Source organism: Dryobates pubescens, chromosome 39 (genome assembly GCF_014839835.1).
Source record: "Dryobates pubescens isolate bDryPub1 chromosome 39, bDryPub1.pri, whole genome shotgun sequence".
NCBI classification, from domain to species: Eukaryota; Metazoa; Chordata; class Aves; order Piciformes; family Picidae; genus Dryobates; species Dryobates pubescens.
This window is the reverse complement of record NC_071650.1, coordinates 310,334-335,845: the sequence shown is the minus strand read 5'-3', so window position 1 is coordinate 335,845 and position 25,512 is coordinate 310,334. Positions and strand designations below refer to the sequence as shown.

Genomic DNA, 25,512 nt, shown 5'->3' with positions numbered 1-25,512 from the left:
CCACTCGGTAGCCCTTGATGCCATCCCCCTGCCGCTCCCCCTCCCCCCTCACCCACGCTGCCAGACGGTGCCAAGGTCGCTCTTTATTGGGTGGGGGCCCCCTCGGCCCCGCCCTCCCCAGGCCCCACCCCTGCCGCTGGGGGGGCGGGGCCAAGACACAACAACCACAGTGAGGGGGGAGGGGAAGGGAAGGCTTAGGGCTGGGGTCCGGGGTGGGGGGGTGGGGGTGGCAGGGAGGACCACGCTGGGCGGCAGGGGCGGGGCCGGGGGCGGGGCCGGGGCGGGGCCAGGCCCGGGGCCAGCCTAGCGCAGGGCGTAGCGCACGTAGGGCACCTCGATGTCGGCGTCGCTGTCGTCGTTGCAGCACAGCTCAAACACCAAGGCCTTGACCTGGCGCCCGACCCTCTTCTTGGACACCCGCGCCACGATCTCCGTCATCCTGCGGGCACCACCGCGGGCGTCGGCGCGGGGCGGGGCAGGGCGGGGCGGCGCCAAACCCGGTTGGGATGGGCTGGGGTGGGTGGTGCCAGGGGAGGGGAAGAGGGAGGTGGCATCAAGTAGGGGTGGCACTGGGGGTGGCATCAGGGCACAGGAGTGGTACCAAACGCTGGGGGCACCATCTGGGGTGGGTTCTGAGGGGGTGCCAGCTATGGGGTGCTGAGTGGCATCAGGGGGGTGGTATCAGGCAGGGGAGGGGGGTAGGGGTGGCACCCAACCCGCTGGGGGTTGTCTGGGGTGGGTGCCAGGGGGGGAGAGGGAGGTGGAGATGGAGGTGGCATCAGTCAGGACATGGGGCTGGGGCTGGCACCAAACCCTGGGGGCATCAGCTGAGGTGGGTCCCAGGGGGGGGGAGTGGTGTGGGGCCCTGGGGTGGCATCATGAGGGATGCCCTGGGGCTGGGCACCCTGTGGGCACCGAGTGGGCAGGGGACAGAGGTGACCTCACCTATGGGATGTGACCCTCTCCCCCGCCAGTGTGGGGCACCCCCCCCCCCCCCAGGTCCCACCCCAACCCTGGGTACCCTCCAACCCCCCGGTGCCCCCCGGGTGCCCTACGGTTGGTCGTGGCGCTCGCGCAGCTTGGCAGCTGGCATGAAGAAGGAGTAGAGCATGGAGACGCCCTGGGACAGCATCGTGATCTCCAGACGGTGCTCCTTCTGCGGGCACAGCGGGCACAGGCTGGCACACGGTGCCCACACGGTGCCCATCGCACCCCCCAAGCTCCCTGCCCCCCACCCGTGCCCACTGCGCCCCCTCTGGGTGGCGCTGGAGGGGGCAGGAGGAGGTCTGAGCGGGGGACACAGGCAAGGGGTGCCCAAGGGTGCCCACAGGGTGCCCACAGGCTGCCCCCCAGCAGCATGGAAGCCTCAGCTCCTCCTTGGGGTCCTTTTGGGGCCACCCTGAGGGGACCTCCAGGTGCCCCCCAACCTTCACCCAGTGCCCTCCCGGTGCCCCCCCGGTGCCAGCCGTGCCTTGAAGTATGCCAGGAACTGCCTGAGGGTCATCTCCTGCCCATCCGGCTGCACCCCCTGCACCTCGAAGCGATCCCAAAGCGTCCACTCCACGTCGTAGTACTGCGGGCGGCCAGCAGGGGGAGCTCAGCACAGCCAAGGCCAGCCCAGCCCAGCCCAGCCCAACCCAACCCAACTCAACCAACCCAACCCAATCCAATGTCCAACCCAACTCAACCGACCCAACCAACCCAACCCAATTCAACCAACTCGACTCAACCAACCCAACCCAATGCCTCCAACCCAACTCAACCAACCCAACCCAATGCCTCCAACCCAACTCAACCAACCCAACCCAATGCCTCCAACTCAACTCAACCAACCCAACCAACCTAACCAAACACCTCCCACCCAACTCACCCAACCCAACCCAATTCAACCAACCCAACTCAACCGACCCAACCAACCCAACCCAGCTCAACCAACCCAACGCCTCCTACCCAACCCAACCAACCCAACCAACCTAACCCAATGCCTCCAACCCAACTCAACCAACCCAATGCCTCCTACCCAACTCAACCAACCCAAACCAATGCCTCCCACCCAACCCAACTCAACCAACCCAACTCAACCAACCCAATGCCTCCCACCCAACCCAACCAACCCAACCCCACCCCTCCCAACCCAACTCGCCCTGCTCCCTCTCACCCCACCCCATCCCCTCCCACCCCGCTCCCTCCCTGGTGCCCGCCGGCGCCACCTTGTTGCGGGGGCAGGCGAGGGGCTCCGAGCAGGCGACGAAGGGCAGCGCCAGGTTGAGGAAGGAGTTGCGGTAGGATGCCAGGCGGCGGTGCCCCTGCACCAGCTTGTAGAGCTCCAGGCAGGCCAGGCCCACCACGGCGGCCGTGGTGGTGGCGATGGCAGGGATGATCTTGCCGGCGATCAGCTTGCTCTGTGCCACCCAGCAGGGGGCGTCAGGGCGGGCACCGGGTGAGGGCAGCCGGCCCTGACCTGCCCCATGGGCACCTAACCCCATCCTGCCCTGTGGGCACTCACCCTCACCAACCCCATGGGCACCTAACCCCATCCTGCCCTCGGGGCACCCACCCTCACCAACCCCATGGGCACCTAACCCCATCCTGCCCTCTGGGCACCCACCCTCACCAACCCCATGGGCACCTAACCCCATCCTGCCCTCTTGGCACCCACCCTCACCAACCCCCTGGGCACCTAACCCCATCCTGCCCTGTGGGCACTCACCCTCACCCACCCCATGGGCACCCAGCCTTGACCTGTGGGCACCCACCCTCACCAACCCCATGGGCACCTAACCCCATCCTGCCCTCTTGGCACCCATCCTCACCTGCCCCATGGGCACCTAACCCCATCCTGCCCTGTGGGCACCCACCCTCACCAACCCCATGGGCACCCAGCCTGACCTGACCTATGGGCACCCAGCCCTGCCCCACGGGCACCCATGGGACCCCCCCCAGCACCCATAGCACCCCCACACAACACCCATAGGGCACCCATAGCACCTACAGGTATCCCCAAATAGCCCTCAAAGGGCACCCACAGGACCCCTATAGGGCACCCATAGGACCCCTCCAAGCACCCATAGGACCTCCAAGCACCCATATGACTTCTCCAGCACACATAGGACCCCCATAGGGCACCCACAGGACCCCTCCAACAGCCATAGGGCTCCCACACAACACCCGTAGGGCACCTACAGTACCTACAGGTCCCCCAACTAGCACTCCAAAAGCACCCACAGGACCCTCCCCAGCACCCATGGGACCCCCCAGCACCCATGGCCCCCCCGGGGGGGTCACCTTGTGGCGGTCTGCGGGGGGGATGTCGTAGTTCTCCGCCCGCAGGTTGGAGGCAGCCACAATGAAATCCATGTGGAAGTTGGAGTCATCGTCCTGCAGGGGGCGTCACGGTGGGTGGGGGGCACCCAGGGCTGCCAGCTGGGCACCCCCAGGGCATGGGGGGGGGGGGGGGGACAGAGGGGGAGGCACCCACAGCGGGGGGTGGCAGCTGTGGGTGCCAGGGCAGCACCCGGGGCACAGAGGGGGGAGGGGGAGGCAGCAGCACGGCGCCAGGGGGTACCCCCCCCCCCCACCCCAGGGTGGAGGGGAGGGTGGGGTGGCAGCTGTGGGTGCCAGGGGAGGTGCCAGGGGAGGTGCCAGGGCAGGGCCTACCTTCTCGAACTCGATGGGGAACATGCGGAAGCCTGGCAGCTCCTCGGGGCTGGGCAGCGAAGCCTTCAGCTCCTCCAGGCGCCCATCGTCTGCGGGCACCACCGGGGGCACCTCTGGGTGCCACCTGCCCACCCCCTGCCCAGCACAGCCCTCCAAACACCCCCCCCCCCCCCCAGCACCCATGGGTGCCCTCTATGCCCGCCCTGTGCCCGCCGCAGCCTTCCAAACCCCACCCAGCGCCCATGGGTGCCCCCTCAGGCCCCTGGCACCCTCCACCCCACCCCCTCTAGCTGCCCCTCTAGATGCCTCTCATGCCCCCTGGTACCCCCAGCTGCCCTCCACCGCCACTTTGGATGCCCCCTGGCACCCCCAGCTGCTCTCCACCACCACTTTGGATACCCCCTGGCGCCCACAGGTGCCCTCCAGCCCCCCTTCAGCCGCCCTTTGTGCCCCCTGGCACCCCCAGCTGCCCTCCAGCCCAGCCCTGGCATCCCTCTGGCCCCCCTTCAGCCACCCTTCATGCCCCCTGGCACCCCCAGCTGCCCTCTACCACCACTTTGGATGCCCCCTGGCACCCCCAGCTGCCCCCCAGCTCCTCTTTGTGCCCCCTGGCACCCACAGGTGCCCTCCACCGCCACTTTGGATGCCCCCTGGCACCCCCAGCTGCCCTCCACCGCCACTTTGGATGCCCCCTGGTACCCCCAGCTGCCCTCTACCACCACTTTGGATGCCCCCTGGCACCCCCAGCTGCCCCCCAGCTCCTCTTTGTGCCCCCTGGCACCCACAGGTGCCCTCCACCGCCACTTTGGATGCCCCCTGGCACCCCCAGCTGCCCTCCACCGCCACTTTGGATGCCCCCTGGCACCCCCAGCTGCCCTCCCGACCCCCCTGCCCTGCCCCCACACCTCCTGGCCCCCCTGTGCCCCCTACCCAGGGCACTGCTGGCGCTCTGCAGCTCCTGGTCGGAGACGTGGATGCGGACGCCTGCGCGGGGGGTGAAGGCTGGCACCCGGACCTGGCGCAGCAGCTGTGCCACGGCGCCGCGGTCCCTGCTGCCCGCGATGCCATAGCTCTGGGCGTACAGGTTGGCGGCGGCCACCACGTAGTCCAGGTGCAGAGGCTGAGGGGTGCCAGGGGGGTGGGCATCAGGGCCAAGGGAAAGGGGGAGGGCAGGGGAGGTGCCCGGCGGGGGCTGCCGGGGCGGCGGTGCCCGGATTGCGCCCAGGCGATGCCAACCGCCCAGCATGGGCCAGTGGCGCCCAGAGGATGATGCCAAGCACCCAGTGGTGCCCAAGTGGTACCCAGATGGTGATGCCAACCGCCCAGCATGGGCCAGTGGCGCCCAGTGGTGCCCACGTGGTACCCAGAGGGTGATGCCAACCGCCCAGCATGGGCCAGTGGTGCCCAAGTGGTACCCAGAGGGTGATGCCAACCGCCCAGCATGGGCCAGTGGTGCCCAAGTGGTACCCAGAGGGTGATGCCAACCGCCCAGCATGGGCCAGTGGTGCCCAAGTGGTACCCAGAGGGTGATGCCAACCGCCCAGCATGGGCCAGTGGTGCCCAAGTGGTACCCAGAGGGTGATGCCAACCGCCCAGCATGGGCCAGTGGTGCCCAAGTGGTACCCAGAGGGTGATGCCAACTGCCCAGCATGGGCCAGTGGGGCCCAGTGGTGCCCAGAGGGTGATGCCAACCACCCAGCATGGGCCAGTGGGGCCCAGTGGTACCCAGAGGGTGATGCCAACCACCCAGCATGCATCAGTGGTGCCCAGTGGTGCCCAAATACTACCCAGAGGACGATGCCAACCACCCAGTGGTGCCCAAGTGGTACCCAGAGGGTGATGCCAACCCCCCAGCATGCATCAGTGGTGCCCAATGGTGCCCAAATACTACCCAGAGGATGATGCCAAGCCCCCAGTGGTGCCCAAGTAGTACCCAGAGGATGATGCCAAGCCCCCAGTGGTGCCCAAGTGGTACCCAGGGAGTGATGCCAACCCCCCAGCATGCATCAGTGGTGCCCAATGGTGCCCAAATACTACCCAGAGGATGATGCCAACCCCCCAGCACTGACCCATGGTACCCAAGGGTACCCAAATGGTGCCCAGAGAACGATGCCAACCACCCACCATTGGCAAATGGCCCCCAGTGGGTGATGCCCTCCCCAGCCCTGCCCCCCAGGTGCCCAGGGTGCCACTCACGTTGTCAGGGTCGAACACCAGGGGGTGAGGGCAGCGCTTGGGCCCCGACCAGAAGTAGGTCCCAGAGTTGGTTTTCTACCATGGGGCATTGCAGAGGGGTGGGCATCAGGGCACCCTGGCAGCGGGAGGCTGCCCTGCCCACCCCCCTGGGCACCCCTCTGCTCCCTCTGGCACCCCTAAACTCCCCCTGGCACCCTTCTGATTGCCCTCTGCTCCCTCTGGCACCCCTAAACTCCCCCTGGCACCCTTCTGATTGCCCTCTGCTCCCCCTGGCACCCCTAAACTCCCCCTGGCACCCCTCTGCTCCCCCTGGCACCCCTCTGATTGCCCTCTGCTCCCTCTGGCACCCCTAAACTCCCCCTGGCACCCTTCTGATTGCCCTCTGCTCCCCCTGGCACCCCTAAACTCCCCCTGGCACCCCTCTGCTCCCCCTGGCACCCTTCTGATTGCCCTCTGCTCCCTCTGGCACCCCTAAACTCCCCCTGGCACCCCTCTGCTCCCCCTGGCACCCTTCTGATTGCCCTCTGCTCCCTCTGGCACCCCTAAACTCCCCCTGGCACCCCTCTGCTCCCCCTGGCACTCTTCTGATTCCCCTCTGCTCCCCCTGGCACCCTTCTGCCTGCCCTGGCACCCCTCTGCTCCCCCCTGACACCCCTCTGCTCACCCTCTGCTCCTCCTGGCACCCTTCTGCCCGCCCTGGCACCTCTCTGCTCCCCCTGGCACCCCTCTGCCCACCCTGGCACCCCTCTGCTTGCCCTCTGCCTGCCCTGGCACCCCTCTGCTCCCCCTGGCACCCCTCTGCCCACCCTGGCACCCCTCTGCTCACCCTGCTCCCTCTGGCACCCTTCTGCCCGCCCTGGCACCTCTCTGCTCCCCCTGGCACCCCTCTGCTCCCCCTGGCACCCCTCTGCCTGCCCTGGCACCCCCCTGCCCGCCCCCTGCCTGCCCTGGCACCCCCCTGCCCGCCCCCTGCCCGCCCTGGCAGCCCCCTGCCCGCACCTGGCCCGGGGGGAAGTTGTGCAGCAGCTGCCGGATGTTGTTGCTGTACTGGCGGTGCCAGTGCCGGCAGGCCCAGGCCACGCAGTCGTGCCAGCCCCGCGGGCGCTCCGTGCCCAGGCTGCGCTGCACGGCCTCCAGCACCTCCAGGGGCTGGGTGCCAGCCAGCCGCAGCGTCCGCTCCACGAACTTGGGGTCCCTGCGGGCAGCGCCGGGCGGCTCAGCGGGCACCGCCCCGGCCGCACCCGAAGGGGCTGGGGGGCACCCAGGGGCGGGGGGGGCACCTGAAGGGGCTAGGGTGGCACCCAGGGGCGGTAAGGTGGCATCTAGGGGTGGTAAGGTGGCACCTAAAGGGGCCAGGGTGGCACCCAGGGGCAGTAAGGTGGCATCTAGGGGCGGTAAGGTGGCACCTAAAGGGGCTAGGGTGGCACCCAGGGGCGGTAAGGTGGCATCTAGGGGCGGTAAGGTGGCACCTAAAGGGGCTAGGGTGGCACCCAGGAGGAGCAGATGGCACCTAAAGGTGGTAGGGTGGCACCTAAAGGGGGTGGGAGGCCATCTAAGGGGAGTGGGGTGGCACTTTAAGGGGCTAGGGTGGCACCTAGGGGTGGTAAGGTGGCACCCAGGGGTGGTAAGGTGGCACCTAAAGGGGCTGGGAGGCCACCTAAGGGGAGTGGGATGGCACTTTCAGGGGCTAGGGTGGCACCCAGGGGTGGTAAGGTGGCACCTAAAGGGGCTGGGGAGCACCTAGGGGCAGTGGGGGGGCACCTGAAGGGGCTAGGGTGGCACCCAGGGGTGGTAAGGTGGCACCTAAAGGGGCTGGGAGGCCACCTAAGAGGAGTGGGATGGCACTTTAAGGGGCTAGGGTGGCACCTAGGGGTGGTAAGGTGGCACCCAGGGGTGGTAAGGTGGCATCTAGAAGGAGCAGATGGCACCCAAAGGTGGTAAGGTGGCACCTAGGGGTGGTAAGGTGGCACCTAAAGGGGCTAGGGGGGCACCTAGGGGCAGTGCGGTGGCACTTTAAGGGGCTAGGGTGGCACCCAAGGGTGGTGAGGTGGCATCTAGGAGGAGCAGATGGCATCCAAAGGTGGTAGGGTGGCACCCAAAGGTGGTAAGGTGGCACCTACAGGGGCTAGGGGGACACCTAGGAGGCAAAAGGGGCACCTGAAGCAGGGAGGGGGCACCTAGGGGGGCGGGGGTGGCACCTGAAGGGGGTAAGGGAGCACCTAGGGGAGTTAAGGTGGCACCTAGGGGTGCCCCACCCTGTGCCCAACCCCAAGCCAGTCCCCTCCCCATGCCCACCCCCACCCTGTGCCCACCCCAATCCCATGCCCACCCCCTCCCTGTGCCCACCCCCCCCGTGCCCAGCCCCATGCCAGCCTGTGCCCTGGCACCCACGTCAGGTACTGGTTGACGTTCTCTGCAGGCTGCTTGAAGAGGCCTTCGAACTCGTCTCGTGCCCACTGCGGGGAGACTGGCATCAGGGGGCAGCCCCCGCAGGGCACCCCTCAGGGGCACCCTGCAGAGGGCACCTGGGCACCCCACAGCACACCTGGCCACCTGGAGAGGGCATCTGGGCACCTAAAGAGGACCTCCTGGCACCCTAGAGGGCATTTGGGCACCTGGAGAGAACACCTTGGCACCCTAGAGAGCACCTAGGGAGGGTATCTTGGCACACTGGAGGGCATCTGGGTGCCCAGAGAGGGCATCTGGGCACTATGAACACCATCCAGGCACCCTAGAAAGGGCATCTTAGTGCCTTAGAGGGCATCTGGGCACCTAGAGAGGGCATCTGGGTGCAAGGCTAGGTGCCAGGCCGGGTGCCAGGGTACCTGCAGGGTGTGCTGGATGGCATTGGGGAAGCTCTTGAGGGTGCAGATGGGCAAGGCCTTGCTGGGGGGGCAAGGGGGGTCCTGGCTGGCTATGTACCACTATGGGTGCCAGACTGTAGGTGGGTGCCAGTCCAGATGCCAAGCTGGGTGCCAGGGTACCTGCAGAGTGCCCTCAGTGGCACTGGAGAAGCCCTTGAGGGTGGAGCTGGGGAAGGCCTTGCTGGAGTGGTCCTGCCTGGCTCTCTCTGTACTACTAACGGTGCCAGGCTACATCTAAGTGCCAGGCTAGATGCCAGGCTAGGCGCCAGGGTACCTGCAGAGTGCCCTCAGTGGCACTGGAGAAGCTCTTGAGGGTGGAGCTGGGGAAGGCCTTGCTGGAGGGGTCCTGCCTGGCTCTCTCCGTACTACTAACGGTGCCAGGCTACATCTAAGTGCCAGGCTAGATGCCAGGCTGGGTGCCAGGGTACCTGCAGGGCGTGCTGGAGGGTGCTGGGGAAGCTCTTGAGAGCGCAGATGGGGCAGGGCACGCCGGGGGGGCCCTGACTGGCTCTGTGCGTCCCCCTAGGGGCGCGCGGGTGCCCGGCCGGGTGCCAGGCCGGGTGCCAGGCCGGGTGCCAGGGTACCTGCAGGGTGTGCTCGATGGCGTTGGGGAAGTTCTTGAGGGTGCAGATGGGGATGGCCTTCTCAGGGGGGTCCTGGCTGGAGCTGTAGGCCTCGCTCAGGAAGGGGATCACCACCTGCACGTTGCCCTTGGTGCCCAGGGTGCCGCTCTCCAGCAGAGGCTTCCGGTAGTAGACGCAGCGCCGGTCCATGTACAGCCCTGGCACACGGCGGGCAGCGGGTGGGCACGGGGGGCAGGCAGAGGGGGGAGGGAGAGGGAGGGGTGGGGGGAGAGAGGGGGTAAGGGCGGGCAGGGATGCCCAGTGGGCGCCTGAGGAAGGGCTGCGGGCACCTATGGAGCTGCCATGGTCCCTATGGAACTACCGTGGGCACCTATGAGGGTGCTGTGGGCACCTATGGGGGTGCTGTGGGGAGCTATAGGGGTGCTGTAGGGAGCTATAGGTTCTACCTGGGCACCTATGGGGGTGCTGTGGGCACCTATGAGGGTGCTGTGGGGAGCTATAGGGGTGCTGTGGGGAGCTAAGGTTCCATGTGGGGCACCTATGGGGGTGCTGTGGGCACCTATGAGGGTGCTGTGGGGAGCTATAGGTTCTACCTGTACACCTATGAGGGTGCTGTGGGCACCTATGGGGGTGCTGTGGGGAGCTATAGGTTCTACCTGGGTACCTATGGGGGTGCTGTGGGCACCTATGGGGATGCTGGGGACACCCACAGGTGCCATGTGGGCACATAAGACAGGACAGTAGGCACCTGTGGGCAGCTATAGGGACGCCAGGGACACCCACAGGTGCCATGTGGGCACCTATGGAGCTGCTGTGGGCACCTCTAGGTTCTACTTGGGCACCTACATAATTGCTGTGGGCACCTATGGGGGTGCTGTGGGCAGCCAAGGTTCCATGTGGGGCACCTATGGGGGTGCTGTGGGCACCTATGGGGGTACTGGGGACACCCACAGGTGCCATGTGGGCACATAAGACAGGGCAGTGGGCACCTCTGGGGCTGCTGTGGGCACCCCACGCTTGCCTACTCCCACCCGCCGCCCCCACAGCCCCTGGGTCCCTCCCTGCACCCTCCAGCCCCGCCGGGAGGTCCCCACTGGCGCTCCCAGGGGGCGCCGCTCGGCGCCCGCTCGGCGCCCGCGGGGGGCCCCGCACCCTCCCGCGCCCCTGCGGGTGCCCCGGGGCGGGGCCCGAGGGCGTTCCCAGGGGGTCCCCGAGGGCGTGGCCGCCGGCACCCACTGGCGTCGACGTTGTCCAGGGCGTTGGCGACGCCGTCCAGCGCCTCGAAGAAGTCGTCGTCGTAGACCCGCTCGGTGTCCGGCCCCACCCGCTCCGCCCTGCTCTGCACCTTCAGCGAGGGGTTCATGGCGCTGACCGCCGCCGCCGCCCGCTCCGACTTCAGCTTCTGCCGGGGGGCGAGAGGGCGCGTCAGGGGGGACACGCCCGGGGACACGCCCCGCGGGACGCGCCCGGCCAAGCGCACCCATCCGGACGCGTCCATAGACACACCCAGCGGGACACACCCAGCGAGACACACCCACTAGGACGCGTCCAGAGACACACCCAGTGGGACACACCCAGCAGGACACACCCACTAGGATGCGTCCAGAGACACACCCAGCGGGACACACCCAGCACGACACACCCACTAGGATGTGTCCAGAGACACACCCAGTGGGACACACCCAGCGGGACACACCCACTAGGATGCATCCAGAGACACACCCAGCGGGACACACCCAGCGGGACACACCCAGCACGACACACCCACTAGGATGTGTCCAGAGACACACCCAGTGGGACACACCCAGCGGGACACACCCACTAGGATGCATCCAGAGACACACCCAGCGGGACACACCCAGTGGGACACACCCAGCACGACACACCCACTAGGATGCGTCCAGAGACACACCCAGCGGGACACACCCAGTGGGACACACCCATCCAGACCTGTCCAGAGACACGCCCATTGGCACATGCCTTTTGGGACACACCCCTTGAGACATGCCCAGTGAGACACACCCAGCAGGACACACCCAGTGGGACACACCCATCCAGACCTGTCCAGGGACACGCCCATTGGGACACGCCCATTGGGACATGCCCAGCCATACACATCTAGAGACACACCCCTTGGGACACACCCAGAGACACACCCATTGGGATACGCCCAGTGGGACATGCCCAGCAGCACACGCCCACAGACACACCCGCTTTGTTACACCCATTGGGACACACCCAGCCACACCCCCATTTCGTTACGCACATCGGGACACACCCATTTGGTCACACACCCATTGGGACGTGCCCAGCAGGACATTCCCATTAGGACACACCCCTCAGAACACACCCACCAAGACGCACCCAAACAGACATGCTACTGGGAAACGCCCACTGGGGGACATACCCACCCAGACAACCCCGCCGGGACACACCCAGTGGCACGCACCCACTCAGCCACGCCCACGGGGAAACGTCCACTAGCAACACGCCAATCGGGACACGCCGCTCGGGACACACCCGCTGGGCCCACCCCTTGCCCGGCGCTGCCCAACCCCCGCCGGCTTCGGGCCACCCCCTGCGCTGCTGCCCCCCCCAGCCCGGCTCCGGCGCCCCCCGGTGGCGCTCACGGTGACGTCCCAGGGCCGGAAGAGGAACTGCCGGTTGAGGTTGGACTTCTCGATGGTGTCCATGTCGGTGACGGTGACGCAGCCCTGGGGGCCGCAGCCCAGCCCCATCATGGCGAAGTTCTTCAGCAGCTCGCAGCCGATGGCCCCAGCCCCCACCTGAGGGCACCGGGCCGGAAGGAGGCCGTCAGGGGGCCGCAGCGAGCGGTAGGACACAACAGAGGGCAGCAGGGGGCAGTACGGAGACGCAGGGAGCAGGAGGGGGCAGCAGCGGGCAGTAGGAAGCAGTAGATAGCAACAGGGGGCAGTACAAGGTAGCAAGGAGCAGTAGTGGGCAGGAGGGAGCAATAGGGGGCAATAGGAAGCAACAGGGAACAGTAGGGGGCAGTAGAGAGCAATAGAAAGCAGTAAATAGCAAAATGAGATGATACAAGGTAACAAGGAGCAGTAGGGGGCAGTAGGGAGCAGGATGGGGCACTACGAGGTAGTAAAGAGCAGTAGGGGGCAGCAGGGGGCAGCAAAGAGCAGGGGAGAGCAGCAGGGAGCAGGAAAGGGCAGCAGAGGGCAGCAGAGGACACTTGGGGGACACTGAGGGACACTTGAGAACACCTAAGGGACACTGGGGGACACTGAGGAGCACTTGGGTGGCACAGGGTGGCAGGAGGCACAGGGTGGCACAGGGATAGCTGGGGTGGCACGGGGTGGCACATAGGAGGTGGGGGGCATGGGAGTGACAAGGGATGGCAGAGGAGCACATAGGGTGGCAGAGGGGTGGCAGGGAGTGGCAGGGGGATGGCAGGGGATGGCACAGGGTGGCACTGACCACAAAGTACTTCTGGTCTCCCAGCTTGGCCTGCAGCTGGGCACCGAAGACGGCGATCTGCCCGTCGTAGCGGCTCTGGCGCTGCCAACCGCCCCGGGGTTACCGATGCCACCCTGCCAGCAGGGCACCCCTGGGGGCACCGACCCCCAGGGGCACCAACCCCCACCGGCAAAGCTGCATCGGCCTCAGGGGGCACCCAGGGGTGCCCTCCCTGGGTGGTGCCAAGCACACAGGCACCCCAAGGCTGATGCTGACCCTGTGGGCACCCCCTGGGCAATGCCCACCCATAGCTGATACCCACCCGTGGCCCACGACCACCCGTGCCCAATGCCCTCCATGCCCAATACCCACCCCAGAGGTTGCCCCCCCTGGCAGTGGCACCATTGTGCCCACTCATTGGCTGGCACTGCTCCTCTGCCAGCAGTGTCCCTGATGCCCACCCATGCCCAATACCCACCCCAGAGGTGCCCAGCCCTGATGCCCATCCATAGTGGATACCCACCCACGCCCAATACCCACTCCAGAGCTGCCCACCCTGTGGTGCCCACCTCTGCTGGCACTGCTCCTCTGCCAGCAGTGTCTCTGATGCCCAGCCTTGGCTGGTACCATGCCCAATACCCACCCTTGCCCCCTGCCCACCACACCCAACACCCACCCAGCCCCATGCCCACCCCAGAGGTGCCCCCCACTCACAGGCTGGCACTGCTCCTCGGTCAGCAGCGCCTCCTTGCCCTCCTCAGGCAGGCACTCGAGGGCATCGAAGTAGAGCCACTGGGTGATGGGCATGAACTTGCCCGACACAGCCTGTGCCAGAGGGCACCACCATTAGGCTTAGGAGGGTGCCAAGGGAGTGCCCCAGGGGTGGGGGGCACAGGCTGGGCAATGGCATAGGGCTGGGTGGCACAGAGCGGAACAGAACAGGGCTGGGGGTGGCACAAGCTTGGGGGTAGCACAGCTTGGGTGGCACAGACTGGGGGGTGACAGAGGACTGGGGGTGGCAGAGGGCAGGCTGGCAGAGGGCTGGGGGGTAGCACAGGGCTGAATGGCACAGGGCTGAATGGCACAGGGCAGGGTGCTGGCAGAGGGCTGGTGGCACAGCCTGGGTGGCACCAACTTGGTAGCAGAGTCTGGGGGCAGCAGAGAGCTGAGAGGTGGCACAGGGCTGAATGGCACAGGGCCGGGTAGCACAGTCTGGGTGGTGGCACAGGGCAGGGTGGCACAGCCTGGAGGCTGGCAGGGGGCTGGGGTGGGCACGGGGTTGGGTGCCACAGCTTGGGGGGTGTAGCAGGGCAGGGTGCCACAGCCTGGGTGGGTGGCAGAGGGCTGGGGTGGGCACGGGGCTGGGTGCCACAGCTTAGGGGGTGTAGCAGGGCAGGGTGCCACAGCCTGGGTGGGTGGCAGAGGGCTGGGTTGGGCATGGGGTTGGGTGGCACAGCTTGGTGGGTGTAGCAGGGCAGGGTGGCACAGCCTGGGTGGGTGGCAGGGGGCTGGGGTGGGCACGGGGCTGGGTGCCACAGCTTAGGGGGTGTAGTAGGGTAGGGTGCCACAGCCCGGGTGGGTGGCACAGCCTGGGTGGGTGGCAGAGGGCTGGGTTGGGCATGGGGTTGGGTGGCACAGCTTGGGGGGTGTAGCAGGGCAGGGTGGCACAGCCTGGGTGGGTGGCAGGGGGCTGGGGTGGGCACGGGGCTGGGTGCCACAGCTTGGGGGGTGTAGCAGGGCAGGGTGGCACAGCCTGGGTGGGTGGCACAGCCTGGGGCTCGCGCAGGGCCGCTGGCACACCCCCAGGCGCGTCCCAACCCAGCTGGCACAGCCCAGGCTGCGCCCCCGGGGCCCTGGCACCGCCCCCCCGGGTACCTTCATGACCTCCTGCGCCGCCAGCCCCCCGATGAAGGCGTTGATGGGCGCCAGGTCCCCGCGGCTCTGCCAGGCCAACTCCTTCACCACCTCCTCCTCCAGCGCCACCCCCGGCGCCAGCTCCCGCGTCAGGGCCAGCACCTCGGCCGCGTCCGCCTGCGGGCACGGGGGGCGCTGCCAGGGGCTGGGGGCACTGCCAGGGGCGCTGCCAGGGGCTCCTGGAGGGCACTGCCTCTCTGCCCCATCCCCCTCTCAATCTCCCCTGTTCCAGCCTCCCCCTACCCCTTTCCCCCTCTCCCCTTGTGCTCTAACTCCTCCTCTCTTCCCCTGCCCTTGTCCCCCCCCTGCCCCCTCTGCTCTCCTCCTGAGCCCTGTTCCTCTCTCCCCTCAGCTCCCACCCCCTTCCCCCTCTCTCCCTTTGTCTCCCACCTCCCCTCTCCCCCACTCCCTTCTCTCCTCTTGCCCTGTCCCCATCCCTTCTCTCCCTCCCACCACCTCCCCTCCTCTCCCCCTTGCCTTGTCCCTCCTCCCCTTCTCCTTCTTCCCTTCTCCTCCTTCCCTTCCCCCTTCTCTCCCTTCTCTCCTCTCCCTTTCCTTACCTTATCTCCTCTGTATCTTTCCATCTCTTATCTCCTCTCCCTCTCCCACTCTGCCCCTGCCTCTCCTCACCCCTTGGCTCTCCTTCCCCCTCCTCTCTCCCTTTCCTTCTCTTCTCTTTCTTGCTCTGTTCTCTATCCTTTCTTCCTCTCTTCCTGCTTCTCCTCACCCCTTACCTGCCTTCCTCCTTCCCTCCCCTCCCCAACCCCCCTTGTCCCCTCCTCTCCTCCCTTTCCCCTCTCTCCCCTTTCCTCCCTCCCCTCCCTCCCCCCTCACCTGGTTGCGGGGCCGTGCCCTGCGCTGCTCCCTGCTCTCGAAGCGGTGCAGCCCCTGCCAGGCCCAGTGCAGCACCGCAGCCCTCTCGGCCTTGCCGTAGTCGGTCAGCAGCAGCTGCGGCTCCGCCAGCGCCGCCCGCAGGGGCTTCTGCCGGCGGCGGCGCAGGGAGCGCTCAGCGCCCGCTCGGGCGCCAGGGGGAGCCCGAGAGCGAGGCAGCGCCCCGAGGGGCTCCCGTGCCCTCTGGTGACCCCCGGCAGCCCCCAGACTCCTCCCGATGGCCCCAGTGCCCTCCCAGGGACCCCCAGTGTCCTCCCAGGGACCCCCAGTGCCCTCCCGGGGACCCCCAAACCTTTCCCAGTGACCCAAATGACCCCCAGCACCCCCCCAGGGACCCCCAAGCCACCCCAGTCCCCTCCCAGTGACCCCCAGTGCTCTCCTAGGGACCCCCAAACCTTTCCCAGTGCCCCAAATGACCCCCAGTGACCCCCCCAATGCCCCTGCCAGTGACCCCAATGCCTTCCCAGTCCCTCCCAGACCCTTCCCAATGCCCCCAGCCACCCCCAGCGCCCCCCCAATACCCTGCCAGTGCCCCCCAGTACCACCCCCAATGCCCTGCCAGTGCCCCCAGTGCCCCCCACTGCCCCCCCAATGCCCTGCCAGTGCCCCCCCAGTGCCTCCCAGTACCACCCCCAAGGCCCTCCCCGTTCCCTCCAGGCGACCCCCAGTGCCCCTCGACGACCTGCGATGCCCCTCCCAGTGCCCTCCCAGTGCACCCCAAGCCCCCTCCCAGTCCCTCCCAGTGCCTCCCAGTGCCCCCAGCCCCCAGACTCACGAACTGGACGTGCTTGGGCATCTTGACCTGGGTGACGATCCCCCCCCGCACGTAGTCTCCGTAGCTGCTGGTGTCGCCGATGCTGAAGGTGTAGGGGCCTGGGGGGGGGGGGCAGGGCCTGTGGGACCCCCTGGACCCCCCCCAGCTGCCCCACTGCACCCCTAAAGCCCTCTCCAGCCCCCCTCCAAATCCCCTCTAGATGACCCAGAACCCCCTGTAGCCCCCCAGGACCCCCTCCAGCTCCCTCTACCCTCCCTCCCAGGACCCCTTCTAGCCCCCCCTCCCCCCGACCTCCTCCAGTCTCCCCCGAACCCCCCCCCATCTCCCCAGGCCCCCCTCCAGCCCCCCTCCAAATCCCCTCTAGATGCTCCAGACCCCCCTTCTAGCCCCCCAAGGACCCTGTCCAGCCCCCTCCAGCCCCCCAGGACCCCCTCCAGCCCCCCCAGCACCCCCTCCAGACCCCTCTCCCCCCACTCCCAGGATCCCTTCTAGCCCCCCCCAGGCCTTCTCCAGCCTCCCTTGAATCCCCCCTCTCTCCCCAGGCCCCCCTCCAAAACCCCTCTAGATGCCTCAGACCCCCCTGTAGCCCCCCAGGACCCCCTCCAGCCCCCTCCAGCCCCCCAGGACCCCCTCCAGCCCCCCAGCACCCTCTCCCCCCGCTCCCAGGACCCCTTCTAGCCCCCACCAGGCCTTCTCCAGCCTCCCTTGAATCCCCCCTCTCTCCCCAGGCCCCCCTCCAAAACCCCTCTAGATGCCTCAGACCCCCCTGTAGCCCCCCAGGACCCCCTCCAGCCCCCCCCAGGACCCCCTCCAGCCCCCTCCGGACCCCCTCCAGCCCCCTCTACTCCCCCCCTTCCCCGGACCCCTTCTAGCCCAGCCTCCCCCGAACCCTCCCCATCTCCCCAGCCCTGCCCAGCCCTGCCCTGGCTGCCCCCCGTGGTGCCAGCTGTGCCAGCTGTGCCTACCCAGGACGCTGATCTGCAGGGGGCCGCAGGAGTTGAGCTGCTCCATGCCCTGCACCTCGCTGAAGACGACGAAGTCTCCGCTCTCGAAGCCGTGCCGGGCGTCGTCCAGGCAGGTCACCTCCCCCGGGCACCCCTGCAGGGGGCACAGCCAGGGTGTGCCAAGGCCAGCCTGCCCCTGCCACAGCCACACAGCCTGCCACTGACCCCCCCCCCCCACCCCCAGCCTGGCACTGAGCCCCCCCGGGGGGGGGGGGGAGCAGGCTGGCACTAGGGACCTCGGCGCCGATTCCACCCCGGGGGGCGCAGAGGGCAGCCAGGGTGGCAGCCTGGCACTGGCAGGGCAGCAGAGTGGTGCCCAGGGAGGGCAGAGTGGTGCCCAGATTGGTGCCCAGGGGACACTGATTGATGCCCAGCTGGCAGAGAGGTGCCCAGTGGCAGCAGAGTGGTGCCCAGGGGACACAAATTGATGCCCAGCTGGGTGCCTAAGGGCAGCAGAGTGGTGCCCAGGGAGGGCAGAGTGGTGCCCAGGGGACAGAGACTGATGCCCAGCTGGCAGAGAGGTGCCCAGTGGCAGCAGAGTGGTGCCCAGGGGACACAGATTGATGCCCAGCTGGCAGAGAGGTGCCCAGGGAGGGCAGAGTGGTGCCCAGGGGACACAGATTGATGCCCAGCTGGGTGCCTAAGGGCAGCAGAGTGGTGCCCAGGGAGGGCAGAGTGGTGCCCAGGGGACAGAGACTGATGCCCAGCTGGCAGAGAGGTGCCCAGTGGCAGCAGAGTGGTGCCCAGGGGACACAGATTGATGCCCAGCTGGCAGAGAGGTGCCCAGTGGCAGCAGAGTGGTGCCCAGGGGACACAGATTGATGCCCAGCTAGGTGCCCAAGGGCAGCAAAGTGGTGCCCAGGGGACACAGATTGATGCCCAGGGCACAGAGATTGATGCCCAGCTGGCAGAGAGGTGCCCAGGGGCAGCAAAGTGGTGCCCAGAGGGCAGAGGGCGGTGCCCAGGGAGCAGGGTGGTGCCAGGGGGGCACCTCCTACCTTGGTGATCATGGAGACCATGGCACTGAGGGGCTGCTCCCCGTTGGCATCGGTCACCACCATGTCCTCCCCGAAGTCACAGAACAGCTGGCTGCAGGGGGGGCACCAGGGGGGCACTCAGAGGGCACCTGGGCACCTGCCAGCCCAGCCTGGCACACAGCAGCGTGGCTCCCCTCCCAGCAGGTGCCCAACCCCCCCCAAAGGCTGCCCAGGTGCCCATCAAACCCTCCCAGGTGCCCCCAGCTGCCCCAGGGGGTGCCCAGATGCCCACCAAACCCTCCCAGGTGCCCCCAGCTGCCCCAGGGGGTGCCCAGATGCCCACCAAACCCTTCCAGGTGCCCTCAGAAGGCTCCCAGCTGCCCCAGGGGGTGCCCAGGGGGTGCCCAGGTGCCCACCAAACCCTCCCAAGGTGCCCCCAGCTGCCCCAGGGGGTGCCCAGGTGCCCTCACCCGAAGAGCCCACGGGTGTCAGCCACCACCAGCTTGATGCCATGGCTGTGGCAGAAGTCTCCCACCCACAGCTGCTCCTCCAGGGGGGAGTTGGTCAACACCACCACCTGCAGCGGGCACAGCAGCTGGCACCAGCCCTGGCACCCAGGCAGGGCAGCCAGGGGCTGCCAGCAGGGCACAGGGTGGGCACAGGGAGCACAAAGAGGCACAGGGCAGACACAGGAGAGTACAGATGGGCACAGAGCAGACACAAGGGCACAGAGGGGCACAGGGGTGGGCACAGGGGTGGGCACAGGCTGGGCACAAGGGAGAGGAGAATACAGGGAGGGCACAAAGCTGGGCACAGGAGAGCACAGAGGAACACAGGATGGGCACAGGGGGCACAGAGGGGAGCACAAAGGAACACAGCTAGGCACAGGTGGGCATGGGGGGCACAGAGAGCACAGGTGGGCACAGGTGGGGCAGAGAAGGACACAGATGGGGACAGGAGGCACAAGGGGAGCACAGAGGGCACAGCTGGGCACAGGTGGGCATAGAGAGCACAGAGAACCATGGGAGATCACAGGTGGGTACAGCTGGGCACAGGGAGCACAGAACACAGGTGGGCAGGGGGGGCACAGAGGGCCACAGAGGGCACAGGTGGGCATGGGGGGCACAGGGGGCACAGAGAGCACAAGTGGGCACAGGTGGGTATGGGGGGACAGAGAGAGCACAGCTGGGCACAAGGAGCACAGAGGGGCACAGGTGAGCAGGAAGGCACAGGGGGCACAGAGGGGCACAGGGGGCACAGAGGGGCACAGGTGAGCAGGGGGGGCACAGAGGAACACAGAGGGGCACAGGGGGCACAGAGGGGCACAGGGTGCACAGGTGAGCGGGGGGGCACAGGGGGCACAGGGGGCACAGGTGAGGAGTGGGGCACAGAGAGCACAGGTGGGCATGGGGGGCACAGGTGGGCAGGGGGGGCACAGAGGAGCACAGGTGAGCAGGAGGGCACAGGGGGCACAGGGGGCACAGGGTGCACAGGTGAGCAGGGGGGGCACAGAGGAACACAGAGGGGCACAGGGTGCACAGGTGGGCAGGGGGGGCACAGATGGGCACGGGGTGGGCACGGGGGGGCTGGGGGGACACAGATGGGCACAGAGGTGGGCAGGGGGGGCACCTGGAAGGCTGCCAGCAGCTCCTGGCTGAGGGGCTGGGTGCAGCTGCTGACCCCCACGTAGGCATTGAGCTCGGCCAGCCTGGGCAGCGAGGCCTCCGCGCGGTTCCGCCCCACGTCCTCCTCCCGCAGGTAGAACTGGGGGGGGGGAGGGGAGGGGAGGTGGGGGGAGGGCACCCACGGGGGGCAGGCACCCCCAGGGCCCCCTCCTGACGGCCTATGGGGGCTGAGGAGGGATTTGGGGTCCCTGGGGGACATTTGGAGTCCTGGGAGGAGGATTTGGGGTCCATGGGAAAGGGTTTAGGGTCTTGGGTGGGGGATTTAGGGTCCCTGGGAGGGGGATTTGGGGTCCTGGGAGGGGGATTTAGGGTCCCTGCGAGGGGATTTGGGGTCCTGGGTGGGGGGTTCAGGATCCTGGGAGGGGGATTTGGGGTCCTGAGAGGGGGATTTGGGGTCCTGGGAGGGGGATTTGGGGTTGTGGGAGGGTGATTTAGGGTCCTGGGTGGGGGGTTTAGGATTCTGGGGGGGGGGTTTGGGGTCCCTGGGAGACGGTTTGGGGTTCCTGGGAGGCGGTTTAGGATCCTGGGAGGGGATTTAGGATCCTGGGTGAAGGATTTGGGGTCCCTGGGAGGGGGTTTAGGGTCCTGGGAGGGGGTTTGGGGTCCTGGGTGAAGGATCTGGGGTCCCTGGGAGGGGATTTGAGGTCCTAGGAGGGGGTTTAGGGTCCCTGGGCCACCTCATGATGACCCCAACCCCACCACCCCCCCCCCCGGGCCTCGCTCACCAGCAGGTGGCGCCAGAGAGCAGCTCCCAGCCCCCTCCCCAGGGCCGCTGGGCTCCCAGCCGCCCCCTGCCGGCCGCCCCCGGCCCCAGCCCGCGGCTCAGCCCACCTGGGAGGCCAGGTCAGACCAGTCGGCAGGGTGGGGGTCGTGCAGGGTCACCGACTTGACCCCCCCCAGCACCAGGTTCTTGGCCACCTCCAGCCCCAGCCCCCGCAGGCCGGAGAGCAGCACGCTGCAGCTCTGCATGCGCCGCATGGCCTCGTGGCCCAGCACGTACCTGGGGGGGGAGGGGGGGCTGCAGGGACCCCACAGACACAGCCTGCCCCCCCCAGACCCACAGGGACCCCACAGACACAGCCTGCCCCCCCCGACACACAGGGACCCCACAGACACAGCCTGCCCCCCCAGGCCCACAGCTGACCCCCCCAGACCCAAAGAGATCCCCCAGACCCACAGGGACCCCCCACATACACAGCTAGCCCCCCAGACCCACAGCCAGTCCCCCCCCAGACCACCCCAGACCCTCAGGGACCCCCCAGAACCACAGTGACACCCCCAGACCCTCAGCCATCCCCCCAGACCCACAGCAACCCCCCCAGATGCACAGGGACCCCCTAGAGAAAAGAGGACCCACAAGGACCCCCCCAGACCCTCAGAGACCCCCCCCCAAAACCTCAATGGACCCCTCCAGACCTTCAGGGACACTCCCAGAGCCACAGCCACCCACAGAGATGCCCCCCAGACCCTCAGGGACACCCCCCTCCCCCCCCCAAACATCAGCGACCTTCCAAACCCACAGGGACCCCCCCCCCAGACCCACAGGGACCCCCCAGACCCTCAGAGACCCCCCCCCAAACCCACAGGGAACCTCTGGACAAAAAAGGACCCATAAGGACCCCCCAAGTCCTGCAGAGACCCCCCCAGACCCACAGGGACCGTCCCCAGACCCTTAGAGACCCCCCCAGACCCTCAGGGATCCTCCAGACCCTCAGAGACCCCCCCTCGACCCACAGGGACGCCCCCCCAGACCCTCAGAGACCCTCCCCAGACCCACAGGGACTCCCCCAGACCCTCAGAGACCCTCCCCAGACCCACAGGGACCCCCCTCCAGACCCTCAGAGACCCCCCCCCGACCCACAGGGACGCCCCCCCAGACCCTCAGAGACCCTCCCCAGACCCACAGGGACCCCCCCCAGACCCACAGGGACCCCCCCCAGACCCTCAGAGACCCCCCCCCGACCCACAGGGACGCCCCCCCAGACCCTCAGAGACCCTCCCCAGACCCACAGGGACCCCCCCCCGACCCACAGGGACCCCCCCAGACCCTCAGCAACCCCGAGGCACTCCCCCCGAGAGCCTCAGGAACACCTCCAGACCCACAGGGCCCCACCCCAGACCCACCCCGGGCCAGAGGCCAGGGGACCCCTCCCAGGGCTCCTGGGGACCCCCCCACACCTGGGGACCCCCCCCCAGGCTGCCCTTCCCCCCCCCCAGCCCCTCCCCAGGCTCACAGCTGCCGTGAGTACAGCCCTTCGTCGATCTCGGCCTCGGCCCCGTTCCGCGCCATGCCCTGCGGGGGGCAGAGCGTGCTGGGGGCACTGGGGGGCACTGGGGGGCACTGGGGGGCACTAGGGGGTGCTGGAGGGGGACTGGGGGGCACTGGGAGGGAACTGGGGGGCAATGGAGGGCAGCGGGGGGGGCTGGGGGGTGAGCAGAGGGCATGGCGGGCACTGGGGGCAGGAAAGGACATAGGGGGCAGGAGAGGGCACTGGGGGGCAGGAAAGGGCATAGGGGGCAGGAGAGAGGCACTGGGGGACAGGAGAGGGCATGGGGGGCAGGAGAGGGCACTGGGGGGGGGCAGGAAAGGGCATTAGGGGGCAGAAGAGGGCATTGGGGGGCAGGAGAGAGGCACTGAGGGGCAGGAGAGGGCATTGGGGGGCACTAGGGAGTGCTCAGGGTCACTGCAGGGCACCAAGGTCCCCCCCCAAGTGCCACCCAGCTGGCACCCAGCCCCCCTCAGGTGCCACCAGGCCCTCTCCAGGTGGCACCAAGGACCCCCAACCCCCCCCCCCAGGTGGCACCAAGCCCCCTCCAGGTGGCACCAAGGACCCCCAAGCCCCCCCCAGGTGGCACCAAGCCCCCTCCAGGTGGCACCAAGGACCCCCAAGCCCCCCCCAGGTGGCACCAAGCCCCCTCCAGGTGGCACCATGACCCCTCAAGCCCCACCCAGGTGGCACCAAGAGTCTTCAAGCTCTCCCCAGGTGGCACCAGGACTCCCCAAGCACCACCCAGGTGGCACAAGGCCCTCCCCAGGGGGCACCAAGCCCCCCCCTCCCAGCTGGCACCAAGGACCCCCCAAGCCCCCCCCTTTCCCCCCCCAGGTGCCCCCGAGGCGGCAGCAGGAGCGGTGCGGGGGGGGGCAGGGTGCCCCTGGGGGTGCCAGGGGGTGCCACTCACGTTGGTGGGGGTAGCAGCTGGGCAGCTGGCAGGGGCAGGGGCAGGGCTGCAGCCGGTGGGGGCCTCGGAGCCGGAGACGCGGCGCTTCTTGGACAGCGGGGAGCTGGACATCTGCGGGCACAGCGCGGCACAGCTGGCACCAGGCGGCCACAGCTGGCACCTGGCGGGCACAGCTGGCACCTGGCAGGCACAGCTGGCACCTGGCAGGCACCTGGCGGCCACAGCTGGCACCTGGCGGGCACCTGGCGGGCACAGCTGGCACCTGGCAGGCACCTGGCGGCCACAGCTGGCACCTGGCAGGCACAGCTGGCACCTGGCTGCCACAGCTGGCACCTGGCAGGCACCTGGCGGCCACAGCTGGCACCTGGCTGCCACAGCTGGCACCTGGCGGCCACAGCTGGCACCTGGCGGCCACAGCTGGCACCTGGCGGGCACCTGGCTGCCACAGCTGGCACCTGGCAGGCACAGCTGGCACCTGGTGGGCACCTGGCGGCCACAGCTGGCACCTGGCGGGCACCTGGCTGCCACAGCTGGCACCTGGCAGGCACAGCTGGCACCTGGTGGGCACCTGGCAGCCACAGCTGGCACCTGGTGGGCACCTGGCTGCCACAGCTGGCACCTGGCCACCTCCCGAGCGCCCCCTGGGCACCCCCAGGGCGCAGGAGGGCAGGCAGGGGGCAGCTGGGCACCACCAGGGCGTGAAACAACAGCAGGAAACACTCAGACAACGGACGTCTGCGGGCACAGGTTGGCACAGCTGGCACGTGGGCACCTCCCAGGTACCTCCTGGGCACCACCAGGGCATGGAGGAACAGTGAAGTGGCACCTGGGCACCACAGAGGCATGGTGGACAACAGGGGACAATGGGAAGGCGGACTTCTGCAGGCACAGGTTGGCACAGCTGGCACCTGGGCACCTCCTAGGTACCCTCTGGGGACATCCTGGGCACCACCAGGGCACTAAAGGACAGTAGAGTGGCACCTGGGCACGACAGGGGCATGGGGGGCAGCAGAGCACAATGGGAAGGTGAACTTCTGCAGGCACAGGTTGGCACAGGTGGGCACAGCTGGCACCTGGGCACCTCTTAGGTACCTCCCAGATACCTCCTGGGCATGCCCAGGGCATAGGAGGGCACTAGGAAGCAGAATAGCTGTGGGCACAGTGGGGCACAGCTGGCACCTGGGCACCTCCTGGGTACTGCCTGGGCACCACTGGGGCACGGGGGGGGCGGCAGGGGCCAGCAGGGAGCACACAGGTTGGCACCTGGGCAGCAGTGGGCACCGCTAGGCAGCAGCTGGGGGCAGCAGGGTGGCACCTGGGCACCGCGGGGGGGGGCAGCAGGGGAGAGCTGGAAGGGAGGGAGGGGCAGCAGGGGGCACCGAGGGACGGAAAGAGTGGCACCGGGTGGCACCAGGAAGGGAGAAGAGGCCACAAGGTGGCACCGGGGGAGGGCGAAGATGGCACTGGGTGGCACCAGGAAGCGAGAAGGGAACACATGGGGGCAGCAGGCGGGCACCGGGAGCGGGCAGCGGGGCACAGCGGGTGGCACCGGGGGTGAGGAGGGAAGGAGAAGGTGGCACCGGGTGGCACCAAGAGACATCGCTGGAGGGAGAGGGTGGCACCGGGCAGGGAGAAGGGGACACGGTGGCGGGGGGGCAGCGGGGCACACCGGGGGGGCGCTGGGGGGCACCGGAAAGGGACAAGGCCACAGCGGGTGGCACCGGCGGCTGGGGAGGGCAGCCCCCGGGGGGGAGGGCGGCAAGGAGGGATGCAGAAGGCGGCACCCAGGGGTGCTGGGGGGGGGGGTCCCGGTCCCCTCTTCTCCGCCCCCCCCCCACCTGTAGGCTCAGCACGAGGCGAGGCTCCCCCTGCGCCTCCATTACGAAGGGCCCCGGAAGGGAGGGGAAGGGGGAGGGGGAGGGGGGGGTCGGGGTCCTGTTCCCGGTGGGGCCCAGAGGAGAGGTCTCCACTCCCGGGGGTCCCGGGGAAGCGCGGAAGGGTTTCCCCTACCCAAACGAAAGGTTTCCGGTCCTCTGACGAGGGGGCAGGGAGTCCGTCCCCCGTTCCCCGTCCCGTCCCCGCCTTCAAGGCCTCCCCACAGGCCCCGGGGCCGGTTCCCCTCAGCGGGGCCGGGTGCGCAGTAAGCGAGGCCTGGTTCGCGCCGAGCGGGGCCGGATCCCTTCCCCACACCCTTTCTCCCCGCCCCCACTCCGGGGTCCTCCCTGCCCGGTTCGCGGTCCCCCCGTTTAGGCCTCGCACCAATGATGCTGTCCAGGCCCCGCCGCCGGGTCCCGCCCGCTCCGCTCGGCTCCTCCGCGACAAGATGGCGGCGGCGGCCTCTGGCCCCCCGCCTCCC

The 25,512-nt window shown here is 68.3% G+C and overlaps 1 protein-coding gene across 1 annotated transcript; it reads right to left on the bottom strand.

Annotated features, from left to right (window-relative positions):
- Nucleotides 1-238: 238 nt before the first annotated feature.
- Nucleotides 239-25,512, bottom strand: UBA1 (ubiquitin like modifier activating enzyme 1). Its single transcript, XM_054177319.1, has 26 exons — nt 25,416-25,512; nt 23,157-23,267; nt 22,211-22,269; nt 20,808-20,976; nt 19,921-20,055; nt 18,762-18,868; nt 18,313-18,403; nt 17,276-17,408; nt 16,311-16,408; nt 15,479-15,625; nt 14,606-14,761; nt 13,445-13,555; nt 12,752-12,832; nt 11,932-12,087; nt 10,538-10,703; nt 9,302-9,498; nt 8,245-8,309; nt 6,853-7,048; nt 5,854-5,928; nt 4,588-4,777; nt 3,658-3,746; nt 3,286-3,378; nt 2,211-2,402; nt 1,472-1,573; nt 1,056-1,156; nt 239-439 (listed from the first exon to the last, which is right to left on the bottom strand). Exons 2-26 carry the CDS (start codon nt 23,265-23,267, stop codon nt 304-306), a joined length of 3,156 nt encoding a protein of 1,051 aa, XP_054033294.1. The 5' UTR covers nt 25,416-25,512; the 3' UTR covers nt 239-303.

Bases quoted from the DNA above. Each gene is read 5' to 3' on its own strand.
- UBA1 (XM_054177319.1), bottom strand. From the start codon at position 23,267: ATGTCCAGCTCCCCGCTGTCCAAGAAGCGCCGCGTCTCCGGCTCCGAG. The intron at 9,499-10,537 runs GTGGGTGCCGGC...GCCGTGTGCCAG, and splicing joins CCTGGACAACGTCGACGCCA to GGCTGTACATGGACCGGCGC. The intron at 7,049-8,244 runs GTGGGTGCCAGG...CGCTGCCCGCAG, and splicing joins AACGTCAACCAGTACCTGAC to GGACCCCAAGTTCGTGGAGC.